This window comes from Martes martes, assembly GCF_963455335.1.
Source record: "Martes martes genome assembly, chromosome: 9".
Lineage (NCBI taxonomy): Eukaryota > Metazoa > Chordata > Mammalia > Carnivora > Mustelidae > Martes > Martes martes.
The window spans coordinates 123,870,830-123,896,063 of NC_137896.1; the positions used below are offsets into that span (position 1 = coordinate 123,870,830).

At 42.6% G+C, this 25,234-nt stretch overlaps 1 protein-coding gene across 2 annotated transcripts in view; it reads left to right on the top strand.

The window, feature by feature from the left end:
* Window positions 1-23,483, top strand: part of LDAH (lipid droplet associated hydrolase) — a 108,150-nt gene extending 84,667 nt beyond the window's left edge. For both annotated transcript variants that reach the window (XM_080814595.1, XM_080814594.1), the window contains exons 6-7: window positions 6,100-6,182; window positions 21,258-23,483. In XM_080814595.1, coding sequence (XP_080670721.1) covers window positions 6,100-6,182; window positions 21,258-21,449 — 275 coding nt within the window. In that variant the 3' untranslated portion in view covers window positions 21,450-23,483. The remainder of the gene's footprint in view (window positions 1-6,099; window positions 6,183-21,257) is intronic.
* Window positions 23,484-25,234: the final 1,751 nt, after the last annotated feature.

The window sequence follows — 25,234 nt, forward strand, 5'->3', positions numbered from 1 at the left end:
ATATGCAATACCCAGTGCTCCATGCAATACATGCCCTCCTTAATAGCCACCACCAGGCTCACTCATCCCCCTACTCCCCTCCCCTCTAAAACCCTCAGATTGTTTCTCAAGAGTACAGTCTCTCATGGTTCATCTTCCCCTCCGATTTCCCCCAATTCACTTTTCCTTTCTTCTCTGATTCACTTTTCCTTTCCTTCTCCTAATGTCCTCCATGTTATTCTTTATGCTCCACAAGTAAGTGAAACCATATGATAATTGACTTTCTCTGCTTGACTTATTTCACTCAGCATAATCTCCTCCAGTCCCATCCATGTTGATACAAAAGTTGGGTATTCGCGATGGTGTCATTTTCTTTATCCTTACTGATTTTCTTTCTAGCTGTTCCAATCAGTTATTTGAAGATGAATGTTGAAAGCTCCAACTATATTTGTGGATTTGTCTGTTTCTTTTTATATTTCTGTTAGTTTTTACTTCACATATTTTGAAGTTCAAACATACTACTAGATGCATAAACATTTAGGATTTTCATACCTTCCTGATGAATTAACCCTTTATCTCCAGTAATATTCTTATATCTGAAATCCAGTTTTTCTGATATTAATATAGTCATTCCACCTTTCTTTGGGCTAAAGTTAGCATGATATATCTTTTTCCATTTTTTAACTTTTAGCCTATTTATGTCTTTATATATAAGGTCTATTTCTTGTAGGCAGCAAATAGTTGACTCTCGCTTTCTTATCCATTCTGCCTATTGATTTGAATGTTGAGACAGTTTATATGAATTGGGCTGGCTTAAATCTGTAATCTTGATATATATTTTCTATTTTCCTATGTCTTTGTTCCACTTTTGCTTTTTTCCTACCTTCCTATGACTCAATTGGGTATTTTTTATGATTTCATCTCCTTCATTGGCTTATTAGTCATTCTTGTTTTACTGTGTCAGTGGTCACTATAATTTACAATGAACACCTTTAACTTTTACAGCCGTCAAATGATATTATACCACTTGAAGTATGCCGTAAGAAACTTAACAACAGTGGGGCACCTGGGTGGCTCAGTGGGTTAAGCCTCTGCCTTCGGCTCAGGTCATGATCTCAGGGTCCTGTGATTGAGCCCTGCATTGGGCTCTCTGCTCAGTGGGGAGCCTGCTTTCCCTTCTCTCTCTGCAAGCCTCTCTGCCTACTTGTGATCCCTCTCTGTCAAATAGATAAATATAAAATCTTTAAAAAAAAAAAAAAAGAGAGAAGAAACTTAACAGCAGTGAGCCCTTTCTCCCTCCTGCATTGTGATAGTGTTGTCATACATTTACTTCTTTGATATGTTATTATTATTTTCGCTTAAACAGTCAGTTATCTTATAAAGAGCTATAAATAACAAAAATGTAATTTAAATTTACCCACATAATTACTATTTCTGATGTCCTTTATCTCTTTATGTAGACAAAATTTCCATCTTCTTCTTGCTCTAAGTATTTCTCATGACTTTTCTTGTAGTTCCACTGACAGTTAATTCTTTCAGCTTTTGTATGTCTGGAAATGTATTCTGTCTCCATTTTTTAAAGCTATTTTCACTGACTATAGAATTCTAGATTGGCACGTTTTCCCCCTTTCATTACTTTAGAAGTGTTCCTCTGTTGTCTCCTAGTTACATCATTTCAGGAGGAAATCTGCTGTCATGTTAGCTCTTGGTTCATCTGTATATAATACAGTTGACCCTTGAACAATGTGAGGGACGGGCCACCAACCCCATGTGCAGTCAAAGATCTGCATATAGCTTTTGACTCCCCCAAAATTTAACTATTAATAGCCTACTCTTCATCAGAAGCCTTACCAATAACCAATACGTGCTGTGTATATTGCATTTTTATATACTGTATTCCTACAGTAAAGTAAGCTAGAGAAAAGAAAACATTAAGAAAATCATAAGGAAGAGAAAATACATTAACAGTACTATCCTACATTAATCAAAAAGAATCCCTATATAAGTGGACCTACACACTTCAAACCCATGTTGTAAAAGGGTCAACTGTGTATCATTTTTCTGTGTCTACTTTTAAGATTTTCTCTTTATCACTAGTTTGAAGCAATTCATTATGTACTTTGGTATAGCTTTCTTCATGGTTCTTGCACTTGAATTCTTTGAGCTTCTTGGATTTGTGGGTTTATGGTTGTAATATTTTAATATTTTGTCAGATATTTTTTCTGTACCTCTCTCCTTCAGAGACTTCAGTTACGTGGTATACGCATATGACACCACTTTCAAGTTCACTTGTGGTTCTCTGTGGGTCTGTTCTTCCCCGTGCCCCCCAACCCCAGTTTCTTTCTCTCCATGTTTCCTTTTGGATAGTTTCTATTGCTATATCTTCAATTCACTAATTTTTCTTTTATGATGTCTACTCTGCTGTTATCCCATCGGATGTATTTTTCATCTCTAGAAGTTTGATATGAGTTTTTCTTACATCTTCCATAATTCTGCTTAACATGTTCAATATTTCTCACTTCTCAAATATACGGAATAGGTTACAAAACTTTCAATATCTGTAAATACCAATTTCATAAAAATAGGCTAATTTAGATATAATTAACATGCCATAAAACTCACTCTTCAGTGGTTGTTTTTTAATATGTTATTCAGAGTAGTACAACCTTGACAACTATCTGACTTTTTAGAATATTTTCATCACCTTAAAAAGAAACCACATGCCCATCACTCCCCATTTCCACCTTCCTCCAGTCCCTAACAACCACTAATCTACTTTCTCTCTCAATGTATTTGCCTATAATGGACATTTAACATAAAAGGAATTATATAGTATGTGGCTCTTTGTGACCTGCTTCTTTCATTGAGCATGTTGTGTCCAAGGTTCATTCATGTTGTAGCATGTATCAGTACTTCACTATTGCTCAATAATATCCATTATATGGCTATGTCATATTTTGGTTTTCCATTCATCAGTTGATGACAATAGAGATTGTTTCTACTTTTTGGTTATCACGGACAATGTTGCTGTACCCGTTCACATGAAGTTTTGTGCGGACCTCTGTTTTCAGTTATCTTGGGTTTGTGCCTACAAATGGAAGTGCTGGATATATGTGGTAACTCTATATTTAACATTTTGAGTAGCTGTCAAACTATTTTCCAAAGTGCCTGTACCAATTTACAATGCCACCCACAATGTATGAGGGCTTCAATTTCTCTGCATCCCTGTCAACACTGGCTTTTGTTTGTCTTTTTTTTCTTGTAGCCGTCCATTAGGTGTGACGTGGTATGATATTGTGGTTTTGATTGCATTTCTTTGATGACTAATGATGTTCAGCATCTTTTCACACACTTATTGGCCATCTGTACTTCTTCTTTAGAGTAAGGCCTATTCAAATCCTTTGCCCATTTCTTTTTTAAGATTTATTTATTTATTTTAGAGAGAGAAAGAAAAAGAGTGCATGCAAGCATGGGGGTGAGGAGCAGAGGAAGAGGGAAAGGGAAACTCAAGCATACTCTGAGCTGAGCGTATGGAGCCCAGTGCAGGGCTCAAGCCAGTGACCCTGAGATCACAACCTGAGCCAAAATCAAGAGTTGGACACTTAACCAACTGTGCCACTAGGTGCTCCTTTTTACCCATTTTTAACCAAGTTTTTGTCTTTTTATTGAGTTGTGAGAGTTCTTTATATATTGTGGATACTAGATCCTTATTGGATATACAATTTTTTTTTCATTCTGTGGGCTGTCTTTTCACTTTCTTGATGGTGTCCTTTAAAGTGCATATAGTGTTAATTTTTATGAAAACCAGTTTATTTTTCCTTTTCTCATTGTGCTTTTAGTGTCATGTCTTTGAACCCATTGCCTCATCTGAGATCACAAAGATTTATTCTTATATTTGCTTCTGAGAGTTTTAAATTTAGAACTGTGATCCATTGTTAATTAATTTTTGTATACGGTATAAGGCAGTGGTCCAACTCATTCTTTCATGTGTGTATATCCAGTTTTCGCAGCAACATTATTGTTTTCCAGTTTTATTATCTTTGTCATTTTGGAGTCTGTTTTAATTAACTTTTTCCCTTGTTTTGAGTTGTATTTTCCTGCCTTGCATGTTTGATAACTGTTTATGGGATGTTTTACATGGTTAATTTTACCTTTTTGGATGCTGGATATTTTTGTATTTACGTAGAAGTTCTTGAGCTTTGTTATGGGACAGTTATGTTATTTGGAAATAGTTTGATACTTTCTGTTCTTGCTTTTAAGCTTTGTTAGTTGGTTGCAAGACAGCATTTAGTTTAGAGCTAATGTTACCCCACTACCAAAGCAAAACCTTTCCAAGTTCTATAGTTGATACACCATGAATTACAAGATTTTCCTACCAGGCTGGTAGGAACAGTAACTACTCCCAGTTTGGGCACTCTTCCCTCTCAATCCTCTCAGGCGATTCGTTCCCCAGCTTCTAGTGGTGTCGCACATGATAGTGCCAATTAGTACTTAGCTGGAGCTAAAGAGGAGCCCTCTGCTCATCTCTGGAGGTTCCTCCCCAGCCCCTCTTTGAGCAGCTTTCTCCCCTTCACTACTCTAACCTACAAAACCAGGGCACTGACCTCCCTAGAATACTAGGTCTGGCTTCTTGTTTTACAGTGTGTCCAGAATTTGTTTGAATCGGCTGTGGTAAAGTAACAGGCATGGAGAACTGCCTTTGGAATAGGAGTTTATTACCTACAGTTCCCAGGAGGAGACAGGGTAGAGGAAGGCATGAGGAAAGTGCAGGGATGCCAGGGTCCACCTTGTTTGGATGGAGAGGTTATAGACACTGATTAATTCCAGACAGCAATAGAAAAAATATGTTTTTTTTCCAAAATTTTAGGTACAGCTAACCACTCAGTGAATAAAAGTAGAATCATGCTTTCAGACTATTCAGTGAAAAGAAATTTTTTTTAAAGATTTTATTTATTTATTTGACAGACAGAGATCACAAGTAGGCAGAGAGGCAGGCAGAGAGAGAGTGCGGGGGGAAGCAGGCTCCCCGCTGAGCAGAGAGCCCGATTCGGGGCTTGATCCCAGGACCCTGGGATCATGACCTGAGCCGAAGGCAGAGGCTTTAACCCACTGAGCCACCCAGGCGCCCCAGTGAAAAGAAATTTTTAAGAGATAGTAAAGGGACACGTGGCTGGCTCACTCAGAAGAGTGTGCAACTCTTGATCTTGGGGTTGTGAGTTTGAGCCCCATGTTGGGTGTAGAGATCACTAAAAAAATAAATGAACTTTAAAATACATAGAGGAAGAAAACATCATTAAAATACATAGAGGAAGAAAACAACATACATAGAGGAAGAAAAAAGGGGATAGAAAGTTGGAAATTAAAAGAAAGCAAAGCATATACAAAATAGGATGACTGGAGTCAGACCAGAGATCTCATATATTAATATATGTGACTCTGTTAGGTCCCTTTATTTAAGAGATACTTTCAGATTACATTTTTAAAGAGGTCTACTTATGATTTCAAGAGACATACTTAAAACAAAATGAGAAAAGATTTAAAAATAAAGAAAAGGACAAATATACGAGGCAGATGATGACAGAAAAGAAAGCAATGTAACAATAATATGCCAATCAAAATGGAACCCAAGGTACACAACATTTAATGAAAATTTGTAGATGAGGACTTTCTCAGGTATGTGACATCTTGAAAGGGAGAGGGTCAACTTTGCCCATTACACAGTCAGTACAAAGGGACTAACCCTCAATAAAAACTCTTTAAACCTATTTTAAAATAAACATTTATTTTAGTTGTAACTTTAAAAAAAATAAAAGGTTAGGAAAGTTCCACATTAGTAACTGCATGCAGTTACTAGTATACATGATTTATCTGTAAGTCTGTGCTTTTAATCGCACCGTAGGTCATTTGCTCTGGTGGCTGACGTTAGGCTGTCCTGTCGCTGCTGTGTGTCACTATTGAGAAAGGCAGGTGAGGGCAACATACCTTTCTTAGCCTCAGTGACACCTCACATCAGACAGTGCTTGCTGTAAGGAAAAGTGGGAACGGGAATTAAATCCAATTAGTTTGACATATGTGTTTATTCTGTATATTCTAAGTGTTTGACTCTTTTTTCAAATGTAGCTAATGCTGCCTACCTTGGGGGCCAAGAAATGATGCAGGTGGTGAAGCGAGACAACGAAACCATAAGGACATACTTACCTAAGGTAATCACTTTGGTGCTGCAAGGAAGTAACTAGATGGGCAGAAATATTTACTGAGCGTGAAGTGCTAGAATTGGTTAAGAGTCTGTAAGACCTCCAGGGTTTATAGATTTCATAAAGAGTTCTACTAAGACCTCCAGGGTTTGTAGATTTCATACAGAGTTCTACTTCTAGCTCAAATAAGGCAGTTCTTGAAAGTTGCTTAGGAAGTAAGTAAAGCTGACTGTATAGATTTCAGTATATACTTAAACAAAGTTTACCACCTGTTTTTGTTAGGTTTGCTTCTAGAATCAATGCTTCTCTCTAGGGCCTTCTACTGTGGAGGTCTCAGTAATATATAGAATAATGAGTTCTATCAAAATGTAAATAAAACATTTACATCACTATGACCTGTTGGCTCAGCCTGTCTTTCTTTATTCTCCAGTGCATTAGAATAGGAATGTTCAGCTCTGACACCAAGACCAGATTTCTCTGCAAGCAGGTGCAGAAAGGCAAAGATTGGAATATTTAGCATTTGGGAGTTACTGCTCCAAATGTTAGCATCTTTTTTTTTTTTTTTTTAGATTTTATTTATTTATTTCAGAGAAAGAGAGAGAGAACATGAGCAGAAAGAAAGGCAAGGGAGAAGGAAAAGCAGACTCCCCACTGAGCAGGGAGCCCTATGTGGGACTCAGTCCCAGGACCCTGGCATCATGACCTGAGCTGAAGGCAGACACCCAACTGACCAAGCCACCCAGGCACCCCCAAATGTTTGAGTCTTGCACAAACACATTTGGAAGCACCAGTCTCTGAAACTGGAGGGTACCGTGTTTGAGAATATGTCTGAGAACCCTAGAATTGGCGGCTCTGGTACTCCCATGGCATCATATGTCTGCTGTCCATTCTGAATAGGATGGAGCTGCACTGTCTAAACACGACAGCCACCGGCCACGTGTGGTTCTTTGTGGCTAGTCTGAAAGGAGGTGTGCTGTACGTATAACAGACACATTGGATTTCAGAAACTTAGTACTCGTAAGAGAGAAAATATTTCACTAATATTTTTATATTGATTGCATGTTGAAATGATAATATTTTAGACTATTAGGTTAAATAAAATAGACTATTAAAAGTAATTTCCGAGTGCCTGGGTGGCTCAGTCATTAAGTGGCTGCCTTCGGCTCAGGTCATAATCCCAGGGTCCTGGGATCGAGCCCCGCATCAGGCCAGGAAGCCTCCTTCTCCCTCTTTCACTCCTCCTGCTTGTGTTCCCTCTCTCGATGTGTCTCTCTCTGTCAAATAAGTAAATAAAATCTAAATAAATAAATAAAATTAATTTCATCTATTCTTTTATACTTCTTAATGTAGTTACTAGAAAATTTCAAATTACATATGAGTTTATATATTTCTTGGGGTGGGGGGGGGCGCTGTGCTAATCTAGAGTTTTACGGTCAGTGCTGAGCTGTGACATCTGTAGGGTCCGACGCAGGGCGCCCTGCTGAGGGGCCAGCTCTTCCAGGCCCAGGAACCCACAGTCTGCAGGTCAGATCTCAGATACCCTCCCCGTGGGTTTAGAATGTCTCCATAAACTTTGAAACATTTGACTTCAGCTTGCAGCAGTGTTAATTCATATTTTTAGAACCTCCCGATACAATTATCTTAAAGCAAAAAATGTATACTTTCTTTTAAAAAAATATTTTTTCAGAATATTGATCTATAGGAGCTTTACCCAAAGAGGACTTTTGAAAATCTGTGTTTGACTTAGGGCCATAGTGGTCATTTTTTTTTTTTTTTTCTAAAATAGCATTTGGCTAGAGATTGAAATTTTGAAGCCAGAAGGAAACCCTCACTGGCTGAATGGGGGAGGTTGGGGCCTCAGAAAAACACTTTCTCCAGGGCTTTCAGCTGTTTCCAGTCATTGAAGGATGTAAAAATACAAGAAAAACAGTATTTTATTTTTCAGCTAAATTATAAGTGAATTTGTTTCAAAAATGCATTTAAGTTCTCAAGGCTAGAAGTTCATAAAAACAACTCAATTCCCAGTTAATAATCAGACTGGCAGAAGCCCACTTCCAAAACTCACACTTGCAGAATAACTAGACCCATCATGTGTCAAAACCCATCTTACCACCTGTGGAAGCCAGCTGCTGTAAAATACTCATCATTTCTGGATTCTGTTTGTATGTTGTGCTCAGAAAGAGGTCAAAAGATGGTGCTAACTTATTCCTGTCCTAAGTTAAATCCATATGCAAGTGTAATCATTCCCAGATCGAAGTCTGCTTATGGTAACTGTGTCAGGACTGTAAGTTTACTGAAACTTTTATAAGAGAAATATGGGGGTATAATGGTAGACGGCAGGCCATTTCAAGGTTATTATTAACACAGTCACAGGAATAAACTTTTCCAACTACAGAGAATAGTTTTGTTTTGTTTTCTTAAGACAGCACGAAAGGTACTTGTGGAATTTGGGAAAGCGAGGCATTGTTTAGTTTAATGATGCAAAACTACCTTGCCATTAATTGATTATCTTTTGTACCGACTCAGTTTGATCTCTCCACTAGAATAATAGTTCCAGTTCCTAAGTGAAACAAGGTACAGAGAGACAGGAAGTTTATTGCAACTTTTTGTTTCTGTAATGAAAAAAGAGGAAACATGCTGTAATTTAATATTGGTAAAAGTTGAATCAACATACGTCCCAGTCTGCTTGAGAAAATAAGGAAAGTCGAAAGGGCACGTAGTTTTAGGAAAGTGGTGGGCATTGCCTTCCAAACAATCCTGATATGTTGTTCAACTTGAAAACCAATTCCCAAGACGAGACATACCCGTTTCTGGATACTCTAGTCAAGGATACTCTGTCCCATTTCAGCCCCAAACAGAGGCGGTCAAAAACTATATACCTACCCAGGACTGTCCAGTGTGAAGACTCCGTGAGCCCCACATATTTTGTTGCAAAAATACTTGAAGGTATCTCAATTATTCAACAAATTTTAAAGGAATGCTGAAAAATGTGTCTTTGTGCCATCTAGTCAGGAAGCCACAAGCAAGTTGGTCTAAAAGTCTACTACATCACGTGGATGGCTTAGGGATTTTTTCTGATCCCCTAGAAAACTATCGTACAGGCTTTGGTTCTACATTCAGATTTTCCACCACTGGATTTCCATTGTCCACGTGTCCACTTTTTATCTTCTTGAGGAAAGTGGGCCTTTTTAACTCTGAAAAATCTACTGGGCTGATTGCCAGCCTGCCTGCCTGCCTGCCTGCCCGCCCTCCCAGGTCTAGAGACTTCGTACATGGTATCAGTTGCATTTATTAGCACGGCTTTAATACTACATAGAGTTGCTTCCCTTTCTTGGAGCAAATATCCCAGACTCACAGTTCTTTCCAAGAAACCTGTGGCATCATAGACTGTGTTCTGTCTTTATCTGACTGAATCCTACCTGTCCTTTGAAACTTGGCTCCATTGTCATCTCCAGGAGGCCTCCCCCAGCCCCTGGTTTTGGTTAGCTGTCCCTCCCCCAGCTTTCCTGGTTCCCTGTGTAGTTTATAATATTGCCTTTTTTGCACAGTATTTAAGAGGTTAGTTTGCCCCTCTTGTCTATCTACAGGTCAGGAACTATGTTTTTTCTCATCTTGGTATCTTAAAGACTCAGAACAATGTATGACACCTGTGGAGTTAATAATTAATTGTGTACTGGATGCATGGATAGATGGATGGGGAAGCCATCAAGGTAGAGATTCTAAGCCTCTTTTGTGCCATGGGTCTGTTTGGCCCTCTCATGCGTGGACCCCTACTCAGAGTAACGTTTCAAAGTGCATAAAATAAATACATGAAATTACTACCAAAAAAAGCAATTATATTGAAGTATAGTTATCACAATAACTTAAAAACAGATTTGTGGTGTATAGTTTGTGCACTTTTATTAACACATTAAATAATGAGATATAATAGCAGTCAGAATTAGTATTGTAAATTTGTAGCGGTGAGCACAAATAACTTTTTAGTTATCTTCACCAACTTTTCTGTGATTTGAAAATTTCCATAATTTTAAAGGTAACAAAATATAGATGTTACTCAACTATTGTTTGTTGCCTGTATTCCTAACTGAAGGAAATACTAAGTTATAGTTAGAGGTTGGCAAAAATAAAGATGTCATCTTTTTTCCCAAGCAAGTTTACATTACCCCTCCCCCACTGTCACCGCATCCACATGAACCCATGTGGACCCATAGACCCCCAGTGAGGAAGCCCTACTCGAGACACCAGACAGGGTGAGGCAGCATGATGGTGTGGCTTGAGCGCTAGCCAGAGAATAAGAAGCCATGAAATGCTACGCTAAGAAGATGAGGTTATTTTGAGCTGTGGGGGAAGTAGTGCATGGTCTCAGCAAAGGGGTAATGATCAAGGTGATATACAAAATGTTTGTTCACTGCCTGACAGCCACTTACTCATCTGAGCCGATGCCATCCATGAACCGCCAGCCCGTTGAAAGCGACCAGTTCACCTCAGTCAGCCCTAAGAATGTGGCTGGGTTAACAAGTGAGAGGGATTATTGGGGTGGCGGGGGATGTATGGAAAATATTGGAGCAGAAGAGATTTGAGATAGGGAGATCACTCGAAAAGCTTTTACGAGGACTGAGGCAGTGGGATGGGGGCGGAGAGGAGGGAGGATAGGGAAGATATAGGAAGCAGAAGCACTTATACTAATAGGACATGAGAGACTAGAGAAGGAAGCGTCTCAGATTATGTCTCTGTATTGAGATCGGTATAAGCTAAGGGATGTGGGGTAAGTACCAGCAAGTCGTGGGAGGTGGTTGAGAAAGTAGTTCCTGTGGGTACTTTGTCTGAGAGAGCTGTGGGACCACCAAGCCGACACGTGTGAAGCTTAGAATGGTGGTCGGGGCAGAATTTCTATTCGGATATAATGACGATAGACTTGAAGCCGTGAGCCTGGATAACTGTAACAAAAGGAAGTAGTATGTGGAGAGAAGACATCCAAAGATTGATCCTTGAGAGAGCAGAGCTTGAAAGGTTGGAAGTAGAGGAGCTAACGAACAAGACAGGAGTTGGAGGGGATAGAATAAACCCAAGTAAGAGAATCAGCTCTACCTTTTCCGCACCCCAATCCCAATTCTTTTGGGAACCCCTGGGGTATGTAATGCTTTATGAGGCACCTGGTGTGTCTGAGGCAAAGAGGTCCGCATTCCCTTGTTCTGTCATTGTTCTAAACTGTAAGGGAATGTATGTCTCATTCACAGAAAAGTGAATTAGTGTTTGGTTTAGAAACTTGAAGTTTTCATTTAAAACTCACTTAGGAGGGAAATTCTAAACTGCCGTGACCATCTCTGGCCTAGGCGTATGGAAACAGCTGGTGTGTGCTACTGCCAGCCCGGATCTGAACTTCACTATCAGGCAGCAGGGGTCTCAGGTCGTTCCCAGCAAGAACACACGAGGTGCAGCTCTGTGACAAAGGCGGGCAGCCATCGAGGGACCACCTGCAAAGTGGTGCCGGCCCTGCCCCCAGAGGGCCAGGCCAGGGTGACAGGGTGGTTTGGGAAAGGGGCAGAACGCCCTCAGGAACGGGAACTCCTCCGCCATGGCTCTTTTCTTGGCCCACCTGAGCCCAGAGGTGCCTGTTGCCTTGGGGAAGAAACCCTGTGCAGTTGTTTGCAGATTGGGGCGTGCAAATCCTTCAGACATGCGCACGTCCTGCTTAGCAGAGCGTAGGAAGTGCCGCCTGGACCAGCTAACCCCGACCGCCTTCCGCCGCACCGCGGTCTGAAACTGATTGTGTTAGTTCTGCCTGTTTCATTTGAAACCTATTCGGAATGTCATAATCATCCTGGAAATACGTATATTTGTCTTTATCTCAATCATTTTGACCTTGAGAGCTTCATCTTAGTCACTTGTGTTAGCGTACCCTGAGTTCTCCAGGGGAGCGTGGTTGAAAGAAGCTGGTGTGTACTGGGGAGCAGTCTTCTGAGTCACAGCCTGAGGTTCAAACCCCAGCGCTACCACTCGCTTCCTTATGGAACCTTGACTAAGTTATGTGACCTCACTGTGCCTCCTTTTTTCATCAATAAAATGGTTTGATAATAGTATCTAGTATCATACATTTGTTCCAAAAATATAATGCTGTAATTCATATAAAGACCTTCCAAGAGTATCTGGCATATACTAAGCATTCAAAGAAGTTTATTATTATTATTATAAAGCTAGTTATATCCTAGATATGCCTCTGAGTGCTTTCAAAAGACTATTTGCTTAACTTCTCCCCCCACACACTCCTTCCCAGATATTTTCATTCTGTAGCAAAAGATTTCAGTGATATTAAATATAGAGCCAAGAGACTCTGGAATGTCCCAGCCCCGTTCTAGATCACAGACACTGCTCCCCTTGAGATGCCTAGGGGAGATGTTGGATGGGAATGAACAGTGGTAAAGGGAACCACAGGAGTACTTAATTTTTACCAGGACTTGGTCCAGTACCCTCGTGCAGAGAATTCAGATGAGCTGAACTTGGCCAATTCTCTAAGTTAGTTAAACAAGACCCTTCAGCACATCTGCTAGTTTCCAGAGGCATATGACCAGGAAGAAACAGAAACACAAGGGGATAAATTTGTTCCCGATGCCTCAGACTCTGTAGCCTCGCCAGAAGAAAATTGACACCTCGGGTCAGCTTCTTACGCTAGTCCTGGGTAAGAAAGAGACAAAGCTGGTCACTAGCTGGTCCACTACCTTTAGGAGTGAGTGTGTTCTGGCCCTTTACACTTGAGTCACCCAGGAAAGAGAGAGCCTCACTCTGCAGGCCTGTTGTTGTCCCACTGGAGAGGGGTCCAGTCGGTCACCCACCAGCCTGCCTCCTCCCCCTCTCCCTTTGGTGCCTCAATTCCCAGTGCTCCCCGAGGTGCCTGCAGAGGGAAAAGGGCTCAGTGGTCATAAAGGGTTGTGTTGTCTCCTCCATCCCCAGCCACGTTTCTTCATCTTTGGGAATTTTAATTCTCATGTTCTCAAGAATGATAATTGAGCCAATTATGGATAAAAGGAAGAAAGGAAACAAGGTAAATTGGAAAGTGAATTTCCTAAACTGTCTCCCTTTCTTTAGCAATTCTTCAAGTTCCTAAAAAGCGTTGCTCAGAAAGACTGCAGTGAAATTGTAAAGCTTTGTGACTGCTGTCCCTCTGTTCCCAAGAGGAATGTGATTTTTAAATAACGGGAAAGAGGCTTATGTTCCAGAATAGGCCTCTGAGGGTGGAGGGTCCGACTGTCCTGTCCAAGAGGGAAGGCAGCAGCCTGCCCTGGCTTCTCTGCAGGAGTGGGTGCATGCAGAAGGCTCAGTACCCTGAGCCTCAGAAAGTGGCGGGGAGGAGAGGATACAAACAGGGAAATAAAGCAGGACAGGGAGATCTAGCTGGGAGGTAACTAGGTGTCCGGGTACAAATTTGACCCCTTGGGAGTACTTTATGACCACTGAGCCCTCTTCCCTCTGCAGGCACCTCAAGGAGCAGTGGGAATCCTTGGGGCACTTGGGGTACTAATTGGACCCTGCTTTGTATCTGATCTTTGGCTTCTTTGGTCATAAACAAAACAAAAACCGCAGACAAACCCAAACCTGTCAGGTGGCAGTTATTTCTGAGAAGGAGAGGAAACGTGGAGAAAGCAGGAATGACAATTTTTCTGACTTCTCAGAGCACGAAGGAAACAATGTGTTTCCTGAGCTCCCTGAGCATCTACACCGCTGCTCCGGTTACTGTCGAGATGATGCCGCGGCTTCCCCTGCCGCCAGCGTGACAGCTCAGGACTCTCTCTAAAGAAGTGGGCTTGTTCACGCGCTGGGCACGCAGGGAGCTGCAGCCTTTGTGGAATGCTGGCAGCGGAGTCCCTGTGCGGCCCGGGAAAGCAGGAGGCCTTACCTCTGCTGCTGCCGGAGCCCAGGGGCTCCCCCCGGGCACCCGACCAGGAGGGGAAGCGGCAGCCTCCGAATACTGGTGCCGTCCTTTATTTTGGAAGACACTCGACCAGGAATACCCAGATGGCACGGCAGTGTGGGCTGCAGGTCTCATTAATAAGTAAAAGTAAACGAGAGTCACCCTAGCGAGCCGAGCGTGAGTGGTGGCTTGACGACGGGGCCTGTGCCTCACGGCGTATTTGGTTGGCGACTAATCTTGGATCTTCCAACCAATGTCTTTCCAGTATATTCCCCGTGATCTTCTCAAGGGAATACAGCGTGTGTGTGCACACATGTTTGTGTGTGTGTGTGTGTGTGTGTGTGTGTGTGTGTGTAGAGAGTGTAGAGAGCTACATGATAATAATATATATAATAAAATGCTTTGTTTTAGCCTTAAAGAAAGTATATAGGGATGCCTGGGTGGCTCCGTGAGTTGAAGCAACTGACTCCTGATTTCAGCTCAGGTCATGATCTCGCGGTCACGGGATCCAGCCCTGTGTCAGGTTCCATGCTTGGCAGGGCGTCTGTCTGAGATTCCCTCTTTCTCCCTCTGCCCCTCCTCCCCCCGCCCACAAAAAATAAATCCTTTTAAAAGAAGAAAGTGTATAAAACTTAAATATTTTCTGATCCTGACATATCAAAAGCAGCTTATCAGAAGAAAATATATTTTTTTAAAAATTAATTTAAGGTCAAGTGGCTGCTTTTTCCTCTGACCTGAGCACAACTCCCGCTATAGGGAAGACCCTGGACAGATGTTCCCCCCACAGGAGATCCCTTTGTCTTCATCATCATCACCAGTAGAAGAGCAGCTCCCCTTTCGAGTGCTTACTATACGTCCAGTCTCTGATATGCTTGTTTTCTAATCCTTACCACCCACAAGGTAGCTGTTCTGTCCCCACTTTACAGGGAAGGAATTAGGCACAGAGAGGCTGAGAAACTTGCCCAAGGTAACAACGCTAAGAAATGGAAGAATCAAGATTCCAGTCAAGGCAGCTATGGCTTGGAGCCTGAGCGCTCGACCCTGCACCCACTGCACTGCTCTCCCCCGTAACGGCATCATGAGCTCTCACAGATTATTTTACCATAACAGAACATGAAGGCTTTATGAGAAGCCCTGTCACTCTGAGTTGCCTTGAAACGCCATTTACCCCTCGGCTCAGCCTACACTGGATCATGAGACAGGTTGCCCAAAAACCACTGGAAGAGAGGAAGTTCGATACATTTAACCGCCAAGAACTAGTTTATACCAAACTTGGCTACACGGTCAACCATGTTCTAAGGAGCTTCTCAAATTTCACTTATCCGTAAGGTTGACAAAATGAATAAATAAATTTATGAAGTGAATGAATACATAAATAAAATTAAATAAATAAATAACATTCTGAGACTATGAAAAACTTCCTTTTATTAGACCTGTGTTTCCTGTAATGCCTATAGTCCTACTGGATTGTTGAATAAAGAGAAGTAATATAAATAGAGATTTTTTTCCCCAGTTTTATCAATATATAATTGACACCAAACATTGTGTTAGTTTAAGGTATACAACATAATGAATTTGGTATATGTATATATTATGAAATGATTACCACAATAAGTTTAGTTAACATAATCACCTCACATAGTTATAAATTTAAATGTCTTACGATGGAAACTTTTAAGGCCTACTTGTCTTAGCAGCTTTTAGGTATACAGTAGAATACTGTTAACTATAATCACCATGCTGTGCATTAGATCCCCAGGACTTACTCATCTTATAACCGGAAGTTTGTACCTTTTGACCACCTTTACCCAATCCTTCCACCCCCCACCCCCCATCTCTGGAAACTACCAGTATGTTCTCTGTTTCTAAGAGTTGTTATTGATGTGGGTTTTTTATAGATTCCACCTACAAGTGAAATCACACATTATTTGTCTTTCTCTGATTTACTTCACTTAACATAATGCCTTCAGGCTCCACCCATATTGTCACAAATAGCAGGATTTCCTTCCTTTTTATAGCTGAATAGTATTCCTGGGGCGGGGGGGGGGGCACATGCATCACCGCATAGAGACTTTTGTGGATTTTTTCATGTTTAATATTTTAAGATATGTTGGGGCACCTGCGTGGCTCAGTCAGTTGAGTAGCTCCCTTCGGCTCAGGTCATGATCCCGGAGTCCCAGGATCAAGCCCCACGTTGGGCTCCCTGCTCAGCAGGTAGTCTGCTTCTCCCTCTGGCTCTCCCCCATCTTGTGCTCTCTCTCTCTCATTCTCTGTCTTTCAAATAAATGAATAAATGAATTTTTCTTTAAAAAAAAAAACCAAGTGCTCTAAAAAATGTATTTTATGATATGTCACTGAAAGTGATTTTTTGTTAGTTATTAGCTAAATCAAAAATATAAACTTAGGTCATAAGATGATTTCTAGCATTTCTTTTGCTCTTAAAATAAATCCTCTGTTCATAATGCATAAAAGCCAGCAACTCAAAATGTGTAGTAAAACCAAGCTTTGTTGACCCCTTCAGGGCAGAATTCTGATTTTTCTATGTTGGGCTCCTATAACAGTTCCTCTCTTTCTGCCTGTTGTGTTGAAGGGCCAGTTTGTACTTGCCTGTGTTTTTCCCTAGTCTGGCAGCTTCTCCAGGCCAGAGCTGTTTTACTCACTTGTGAATTTCAACCACTTCGCCAATACCAGATGGGAAATAGGGTTAGAGTCATTTTTGGTGGGACTGCTTTGAGTCTGTGAGTTTCAGCAGCAAAAAGTGAGAGAAAAAAACACCCACATGAGAAAAGACAAATGTGGTTTTTGTATGGTGGCAAACTACAACAATTGGTAGAGACATTTCTGCAGGGACAGATCTCCTTAGGGGTGCACTGAAAAGCTAAAGGAAAATACATCTGTGAGCGCAGGGACTATTGTAACCGTAATTCCACCTTGCCACAGAAAACACGTGAAGAAAAGCAAAAAGCAGTCCTGAGAAGTCAAAATGTACAACAACTGGGAAAATTAAATTTTGTGTTTAATAGAGAAGTGAATTACTTAACATGACAGCAATTTGGAAACACAGAATAATTTCCATTCAAAAATATGTACTTTTTATCAACTCTCATGCGTATCAAAACCGGTGCCAAGGAGAAAGAAACTACAGGAAATAATTTATCTTCTAACAACCCTTTAAATTTAAAAGTGCCGCTGATAGCCTGAGATTCTCAGGTAACAATTCTGGTAATTTCCTGGCAGTTATCCCACCCATGACACTTAGCACTCTGGAACTGCATAGACGGTGAGGAAACCTATAGGTAGAGGCGTTTGGGGGCGCCTGGGTGGCTCAGTCAGTTAAACGGCTGCCTTCGGCTCAGGTCATGGTCCCAGGGTCCTGGGATCAAGCCCTGTGTCAGGCTCCCTGCTCAGTGGAGAGCCTGCTTCTCCCTCTCCTCCCTGCTTGTGCTGTCTCTCTCTTGTCATTCTCTCTCAAATAAATAAATAAATCTTTACCCCTCCCCCCCCAAAAAAGTACAGATGTTGGGTGTGCTCCTACCCTTGCTGGCCACACTCAGTTTTTAAAGCCAGTTTAAGACCCTCCCCTCACCCCCAATCTTTAGGTTTATATGTTTTCATAACATGGGTCAATTCTTTGTTAATTGTAGAGGGTAGTAAAAAGAACTGATCAGGAATGTTGTCCCTGGATTTATAACCCAGCTTTACAACCCACTAATTGTTTGAACTTAAGCAAGGTACTCCCACTAAGCCTCAGTTTCCTTTTCTATCAAATAGGGATAAAATGCCTCCCTCAGAGTGTTGTTGTGAGGACTCCTTGAGTCCAGGGCTTAGCACATTATTCTCAGTTTTTATCGGTTCATTATTATGTGTCGTGATAGAAATTTGCTTTGACGAAGCGACATAGAGCAGTATACACTCTTAACGACCAGGCTTCGGTGTCCAGTTCTTTCTTTCTTTTTACTTCACCTGTCTGCCCCCCACCCCCCACCAGGACCTCTACACACCCCATCCTTTTTCAGTTTCCTGTTTAGGGTTACAGATGCAGAGTTTTCTGTTCAGATCTATTGCCTGTGACTTGTAATCTATAGGGACGGGAAGTATCTTGAGCCAGTGTAAGTAAAGGCATTAGAATAGCCATGTGTTTTATATGTAAGCCAAGATTTTCATAGAGGGCCCTTCGTGAATATAGTCCAAAGAAGAATTACAGGGGGAAAAAAAGACCTTACCCCACCATCACTTAGAGATTTAACAAAATCTAGCCCACTCTAAATGGTGACTAGCCATGGAGGATTGAGAAATAAAATTTGATGAACATATGGGAAATCTGGAATCCTTACTACTACACCGGCTTGAACACTTAGTGTTAAGGTTCCTAGTACATGCCTTGGGCAGCACATGCGCGTAACTGCTTGGATACGACTGGTCTCTTGGTGTAGGTAGGTGTAGGATCCCTGGGATCCATGCTTATTCCTGCTCAGCTGTCTGACACTTTCATGCATGAGGGAAGGAATGGTGTTTCCCTAGTGCTGAGCCTCGCCAACCTGGACTTTTCAATGGAGGCATTTCAAGTGGTGTTTGCCCCACTGAAAAGGAAATGCCGAGTTCTCCACAGAAAGAGAATGAGGCAGAAGTGGCAGCAGGCGCATACGGTGGTGATCGTCCTCCTCGCCAGAGAGACTCCTGGGCAGGTCTTTCTGCCTGGCCCTCCTTCTGGGTGACCCTTTCATAGTAAGGCTTTTCACAAGACTTCACCATCAGCTTGGGCTGGTGCGAGGGCTCCCAGAGAGCCTTGCTCGGTGTTCAGGAATCTTCCGGCAAGAGAGTGTGCTGGAGCAGAGGACCACCCCTGATGGACACAAGTCCAAGTCAGCATTTCCAGATTTCTCAGCACCGTTTCATACTCTGAGGAAGTGCAGAGCCACTGGGCACGATGACTGCTCCATACGCTGTTTCCCAGATATAATTTAGAATATTCTTATGGGTAAGGGTAGGGTGTGGTGTAGAGAGAACCTAAAGTTATTAGGCTTATTGGTAGGTAATTAAGGCCTGCAGGCAGCTGGTCTTCCCAGCAGTACCTCAAGGGAAGCTGTGGCAGGGTGTTGCTGGCCAAAATAGTGGCTCACTGCCCGTGAGGTTGCAGCATGCCTGAGCTGTGGAGAGACTGACCCCCGAAGCAAGGAACCAGGCCACTGCCAGGCCCTCTGGTCTCCAGCAACTCGAAGAACTTCCCATTCTGCTAAGAGCCATGGCAAAATGAATCTCGGCTTTAGGGCCTTTGGAGTGCCCAGAAATGGTTGTAGTGAGCAAAAACCAGGAGGATGTAACAAATAAGTGAGCAGCCTGTGAGCCACAGAGCCTTTGCAGCATTCAAAACTAAAACCCCAGGTGACACCCAGAAAAATCTCGATGACATAATTCAGAGGAAGTCTGCACCTCAAGGTTTACTATTAGTAATTGACTCTCTGGACTACTGCATCACTTATTTTCCTCTTTAAAGTATTAACTATCCTTTTAGGGGCACCTGGGTGGCTCAGTGGGTTAAGCCTCTGCCTTCAGCTCAGGTCACGATCTCAGGGTCCTGGGATCCAGTCCTGCATCGGGCTCTCTGCTCAGCAGGGAGCCTGTTTCCCCCTCTCTCTCTGCCTGCTTCTCTGCCTACTTGTGATCTCTCTCTCTGTGTCAAATAAGTAAATAAAATCTTAAAAATATATAAAGTATTAACTATCATTTTAAATATTGGTTAAGTCATAAGGCAATTGTAATAAAGACCAGTGTTCTTGTAAGCGCAGTCTCTCCTGTCCATATTCAGCTAGTGGATTTAATGGCTGTAGAGCAGAATCAGTGGACAGTAACACACGTGCCCATCCTGTCCTCCACCACACCTTGACTCCTCCAGTTTCTCGTCACCATTGTAGCCAGAGTACATATCCTACCATGCAGACCTTATCATGTCACGTCATCATGTGAAGTCCTGGGGACTTCCGGTTTCCCCCACTATCCCAAAGTCGAGCATTCCTGTGAAACCTTTTGTAAGTTGAAACGCCATAAAGCAAAGAAGCAGTTATCTTTAATCTATATGGAGAAAAATTTTTGAGTGGTCCCAGACCCCAAAAATAAGCTCTCGTAGGCTTTTCTGATACCTTAGGACACATCTTGCCAGTGGGTGCACAGAGTAAATCGAGGTAAAGCACAGATGCTTGCAGACACAGTTCAGAGTTCTGGTGGCTTGATGTGGAATGGGGTTCCAGGGGAAGGTGCTCAGGGGAGCCGTGCACACACACGCAGCACGCAGCCTCTCTACCTGCCCACTGCCGAACGAACACTGAGCACTACTTTCACTTTTCGCCTTTATTCATAAAAGCAAAAATCTCTTTGGATTTCTTTCAGTTGGCAAAAACAGGTACTAACATAAGTATTTCGGAGAAGCAAAGCAGCAGAACACAGACTTTGGAAAAGCAGGGGATGTGTGTGTGTGTGTGTGTATGTGTGTGTGTGTGTGTGTGTGTGTGTGTGTGATGGACAGGTCTAGGTCAGTTTCCAGTAAGGGTCTTAGTAATGTCTTCACAGAGGCTGTGTCTCCCTGCAGCTGCTTGCCGTCACCCGAAGTAGGGCTGGGTCACCAGCCCACTGAATCAGCACATTCTCCTGCTCCATGAAGCCTGTTCTTAGAAATGTTACAGACACTCTCAGGGTTCTGGTCACTTTTCATCTGCTGCATTGAGAAGCCTGAGTCTATCTGATTCATCTTGGATGCATTCAACAAACCTATCGCATCCGCCTACCATGTGGCTGCATGGAAACGGTGAGGTGTGTAATGAATGGTCACTAGGCTCTCAGTGATTACATCTCAGTAACTTGTCCTCGTCCTCACCAGTCATCTCTCCAGTGCCCATCCCAGCCTCAATATACACATCCTTTTAGTGGATCACGGGTGATCTCTCACACAGGACTCTCCCTCCCTATATGGGAATGGATTTCTTTCCATCAGATGCCTCTTAATTCACTCCCGTACACCATGAAGGTCACTGCCTCAAGAGAGCCATGCTCTGGAGGGGGCCTTGGGACTAGCCTGCAGAGCCAGAGATGGGAGCCGTTTCCAAAGCATTGCAGGTTGCTGGTGTCATGTTTGTGTTGGAAGAGGAAAATATTTTCTAATACAATGTTTTTGTCTTGTCTTTTAGCTTACATTTTACTATGGAACTATAGATGCTTGGTGTCCAACGGCATACTATGAAGACATAAAGAAAGAATTTCCAGAAGGAGATATTCGACTCTGTGAGAAAAAAATCCCTCATGCTTTTATCCTCCGTTTTCCGCAGGAAATGGCTGACATGGTAGCTGACTGGCTAAAGGATGATCTGTCCAAAATCTAAGTCCTGACCTGCAGAATCATGACTGAGAGCTAGTACATAGCAACAGTGGCTGTGCCTTCTCTTAGTAACACCCTTAGTAGATAAGTGTTCATTGTTAATGTTTGATATTAGACAACAAAAACAAAAAAAAAATCTCTTGGCTTGTTATCAGCTCCCAGCTAGCTCCCCATACCACCGGCTGAAGTAAACACAATGAAATACACCATAGGTTTAACAGCACATTTTCCAAGACTCAGGGAACACAGTGATCAGTGACCTAAACAAGACCCCTTATGTTTGCGCGAGATACCCCAGCGGCACCCTGCAGTTGATTTTAGTAGGCAGGATCCTTGCAGACCAAAGGCAGTCTAAATTTAGTTGATTTTAATCCAATTACCATGTGGAATAGGCTCTCCTAGAGGAAATTATGAAACACGCACTAGGAAATGTGAAAGAGAGCAGTGAATGTGAAGTGTGGCGTCAGATACGTAAGTGTATGAGATCATGAGGACACACATTCCAGTAGCAGGAAGTGACGAGTAGTGGATCTCGGACGCGGACTTGGGTCTCCCTTAAAGACAGAAGCTGAAGGTGAGCCTGGACTAACTTTGAGGTCATCAGAATCCGCTGGCTACCGGCACAACCTGCGTGCCCCCCGTACCCCGATACTACCTTGCAGCATGTCGTGAACCACAGGCAGAGCCAGCATCAGGGGAGGCACTGCTTGTCTGCATCTCTGAGAAGCTTCCCTGAGGAGTGAGATTTCCTGATCTCTCTTCATCAGACAGAGAGTAAAGTTCACCAGACATTCCTTGGGCCAGGGAACTCGGTAAGAGTTGTTGACTACACCTCCCGCCACGAGACAGCCCCAAGCTCTGTGCTGAGCACCAGCCTGCCAGGCTGTGAGCTCTTGGCAGGCTCCTCTCCTACAGGGCCAGAATGCAGAGGCCTGGGGTGTCCCAAAGCCAGCCTGTACCTGCCTCATGAAGTTGCTTCTGCTGTGATTTTTCCAGTGAGACTACATTGAGGACCAGCTCGGAGCCAAATACTATGCTAGGCATCAAGGAGCGAGTTCTTGGCTATGTCATGATTCTTTTCTTCTGAAAAATCTTCCAGTAAGTAATTTTTGAGAGGGCATCTTTCAGTCTGTGAAGAGAGAATTACCATAAATGAGTTCTGCATTTCCGCCCTGGCTTTGTTAGTGGGAAAGAAATTGTTTGACTGTTGAACCAAAACAGGCCATGATGGATTGTGTGAATTCACCTTCTCCAGATGCCTTGAGGTCCAGTAGAGAAGAAGCATGTTCTCCAGCCTAGAGTAGGCCCACAGTATTTCTGCCTTCCCTAAAATGACTCAATCATGGGACCCTAGGAGCCAATAATTCCCACTGACAGCAGTGATAGTTGACAACTGATCAGAAACATTCAGTTTTCCCCTAGAGGAGACCCCTCATGGTGTTATCATTCCTTAAGAACAATAGATTGTTGTCCTTCCTTTCAAAGCCTAAAGCCCCAATGAAAGATTCAGCTCTGATATGCTGCCAAACCAGTGGTGAGTGTTGAACGAGTTACTGTCCCTTGGCATGGCTTCTGCATCCGAGCAAATGACTTCTCAGAGGGGAAGAGCCAAGCCCCAGGCAAGGAGTGCTCTTGGCCCTGGAGAGAAGCCAGGAGACACACATTGGCACAGGCCTGCACACACAGTCCCAATCGGCCTCTGTGTGGGAAGGCCTTCTGGAAATCTGATGTTAGAAGCTTAGGATTCCTGTCTCCAAAGTGCCTTGCATATAGGAGATGCTCAGTTGTACTGACTTGAAGCCCTCGAGCAAGTCATGGTTGAATCACACCTACTCAGAAAAAACATCCCCAGCTTTCCTTTCAGCAGAATTTATATTACTCCCTATTTCACAAGTCCACGTGTATGACATTGTGTCTTATTTTGGTTTGTCCGAGCCTAAAAAATGGCAAAAAGTAAAATGATAAAGTAAACAATATGGGCTCATTTTTTGTTTATCATCTGATCACCAAATGAATTTTCAAAATAAATGTTTTACCAGCACTTACGACTGCCCGGCCTGATCTCTGTGTTGAGGGAGGAGGGTGTAAGCTCAGCTGTCCCCCTGAGTTAGACTCGGGCCAAAGTCTCTCTGTTTAATTCTCAGTACTTCTTCTAGGGAAGGAAGAATCCGATTTTAGGAGATTAAAGTTCATTTTATTTCGTTAGGAATTAAACAAAAGACTCAATGTTCTCATGCATTTGTATGAGGTGATGATATGGTATAAGAATTCTGGAGGCTGCATCCTCGGTGTGATTTTTAGGCGACTTTCTCTAATTTTCCATGCCTCAATGTCCTTATAAGATAGGATTAATAATAAAGCATGCCTCATATTGTTGGAAGAATTAAGTGGGGTGATAAAATTAAAACATTTAGTGCAATTCTTGGCCGAGAGTATCTTCTCAATACAGATTGGCTCTAATAGTTATTTTCATTATTAAGCATCATCATCATAAAAAAGAAAAGATTAAAATTGGTAAGCAGTGGATGAAATTCACTTTCCAGAAGCATTTCTTCCTGTATGTACCAGTCAACCACACGAATGGTCCTTGTCAAAGGTTTGTCTTCGTACGGGTTTATCTAGCGCCCAGTGAAGGGTCTAAGCTAGAGTCAGAACCGGCGCCCCCAGGTGGTCCTCAGGCTGTGCTGGGCCAGGGACAGAGAGAATGTCCAGAGGCAGCTCCCGTGGTCCTCTGGGCTCATATCCGAGGTGGCTAGGGACCTCTCATCATCCACTTCACCACCGAACCCTTGGAGAGCCAAGGACCGCCAAAGGCTTGATTTCTCTTTACCCTACATTGTATTAAAGTTAATTCCATATTGTCTTTTAAAAGATTTATTTATTTGAGAGAGAGAGCTCATGCAAGTTGGGGCAGGGGGCAGAGGAAGAGAATCTTCAGACTCCCCGCAGAGGGCAAAATCCAAAACAGGCCTCAGTCCCACAGCCCTGGGATCATGACCTAAGCTAAAACCAGGAGTCAGATGCTTAACCGACTGAGCCACCTAGGCGCCCCAAATTAATTCCATTAAAGGAGACTAAAAGACATGACAACTTAATGTAACACTTGATTCTTACAGAAGAAAACATTGTTGGGGCAGTTTGCACAACTCGATCGGGGTCTACAGATGACCTGGGAGTAAGAGATCGATGTTTATTTTCCGACATCAGTGGTTGGATTGTGAAGAGAATGTCCTTATTTGTACTGAAGACACATTGAAGTTTCTGGTGGTGATCAGGCATCAAATCATCTTACTGATGGTTCAGAGAGGAAAGAAAATGTTCTTTGTACTTGCAAGTTTTTTATACATTTGAGATGAGTTTGAAATCACTGTACTGTCTCCCGCATCTGTCTTTTCTTCCTTCCCGGAAAGTAAATTTCTTCTTCTAAGCAGTAAGTAGAGATTTGAGTTCAAATCCCGGATCTGTCATTTACTGGTTTTTCCAGGCTACCTTGGCTTAGCCCCCCTGAAGCTCCCCACCTCCCATCTTGTCATCCATGAAAATACTTGCTTTCATTTGGAGATGTTAGAATGTTAGATTTGGGGAGGGCTTTTGTTTTCCGTTAATGGGGCTAACTGAGGTCATGCGTAACAGCAGCTGGCACCCTGTCTGGCTTATGGAGGATGCTCTGTAAAATGCTACCTGAAGGGAAAGGTTAGCAAACTTTCGCAGTCTCTCCTCTTTGGTGCAGCAGAGGACCCGGTGATGTCTCAGCTTCTACGTGGTCTCACCCAGCCTGCAACTTGATTC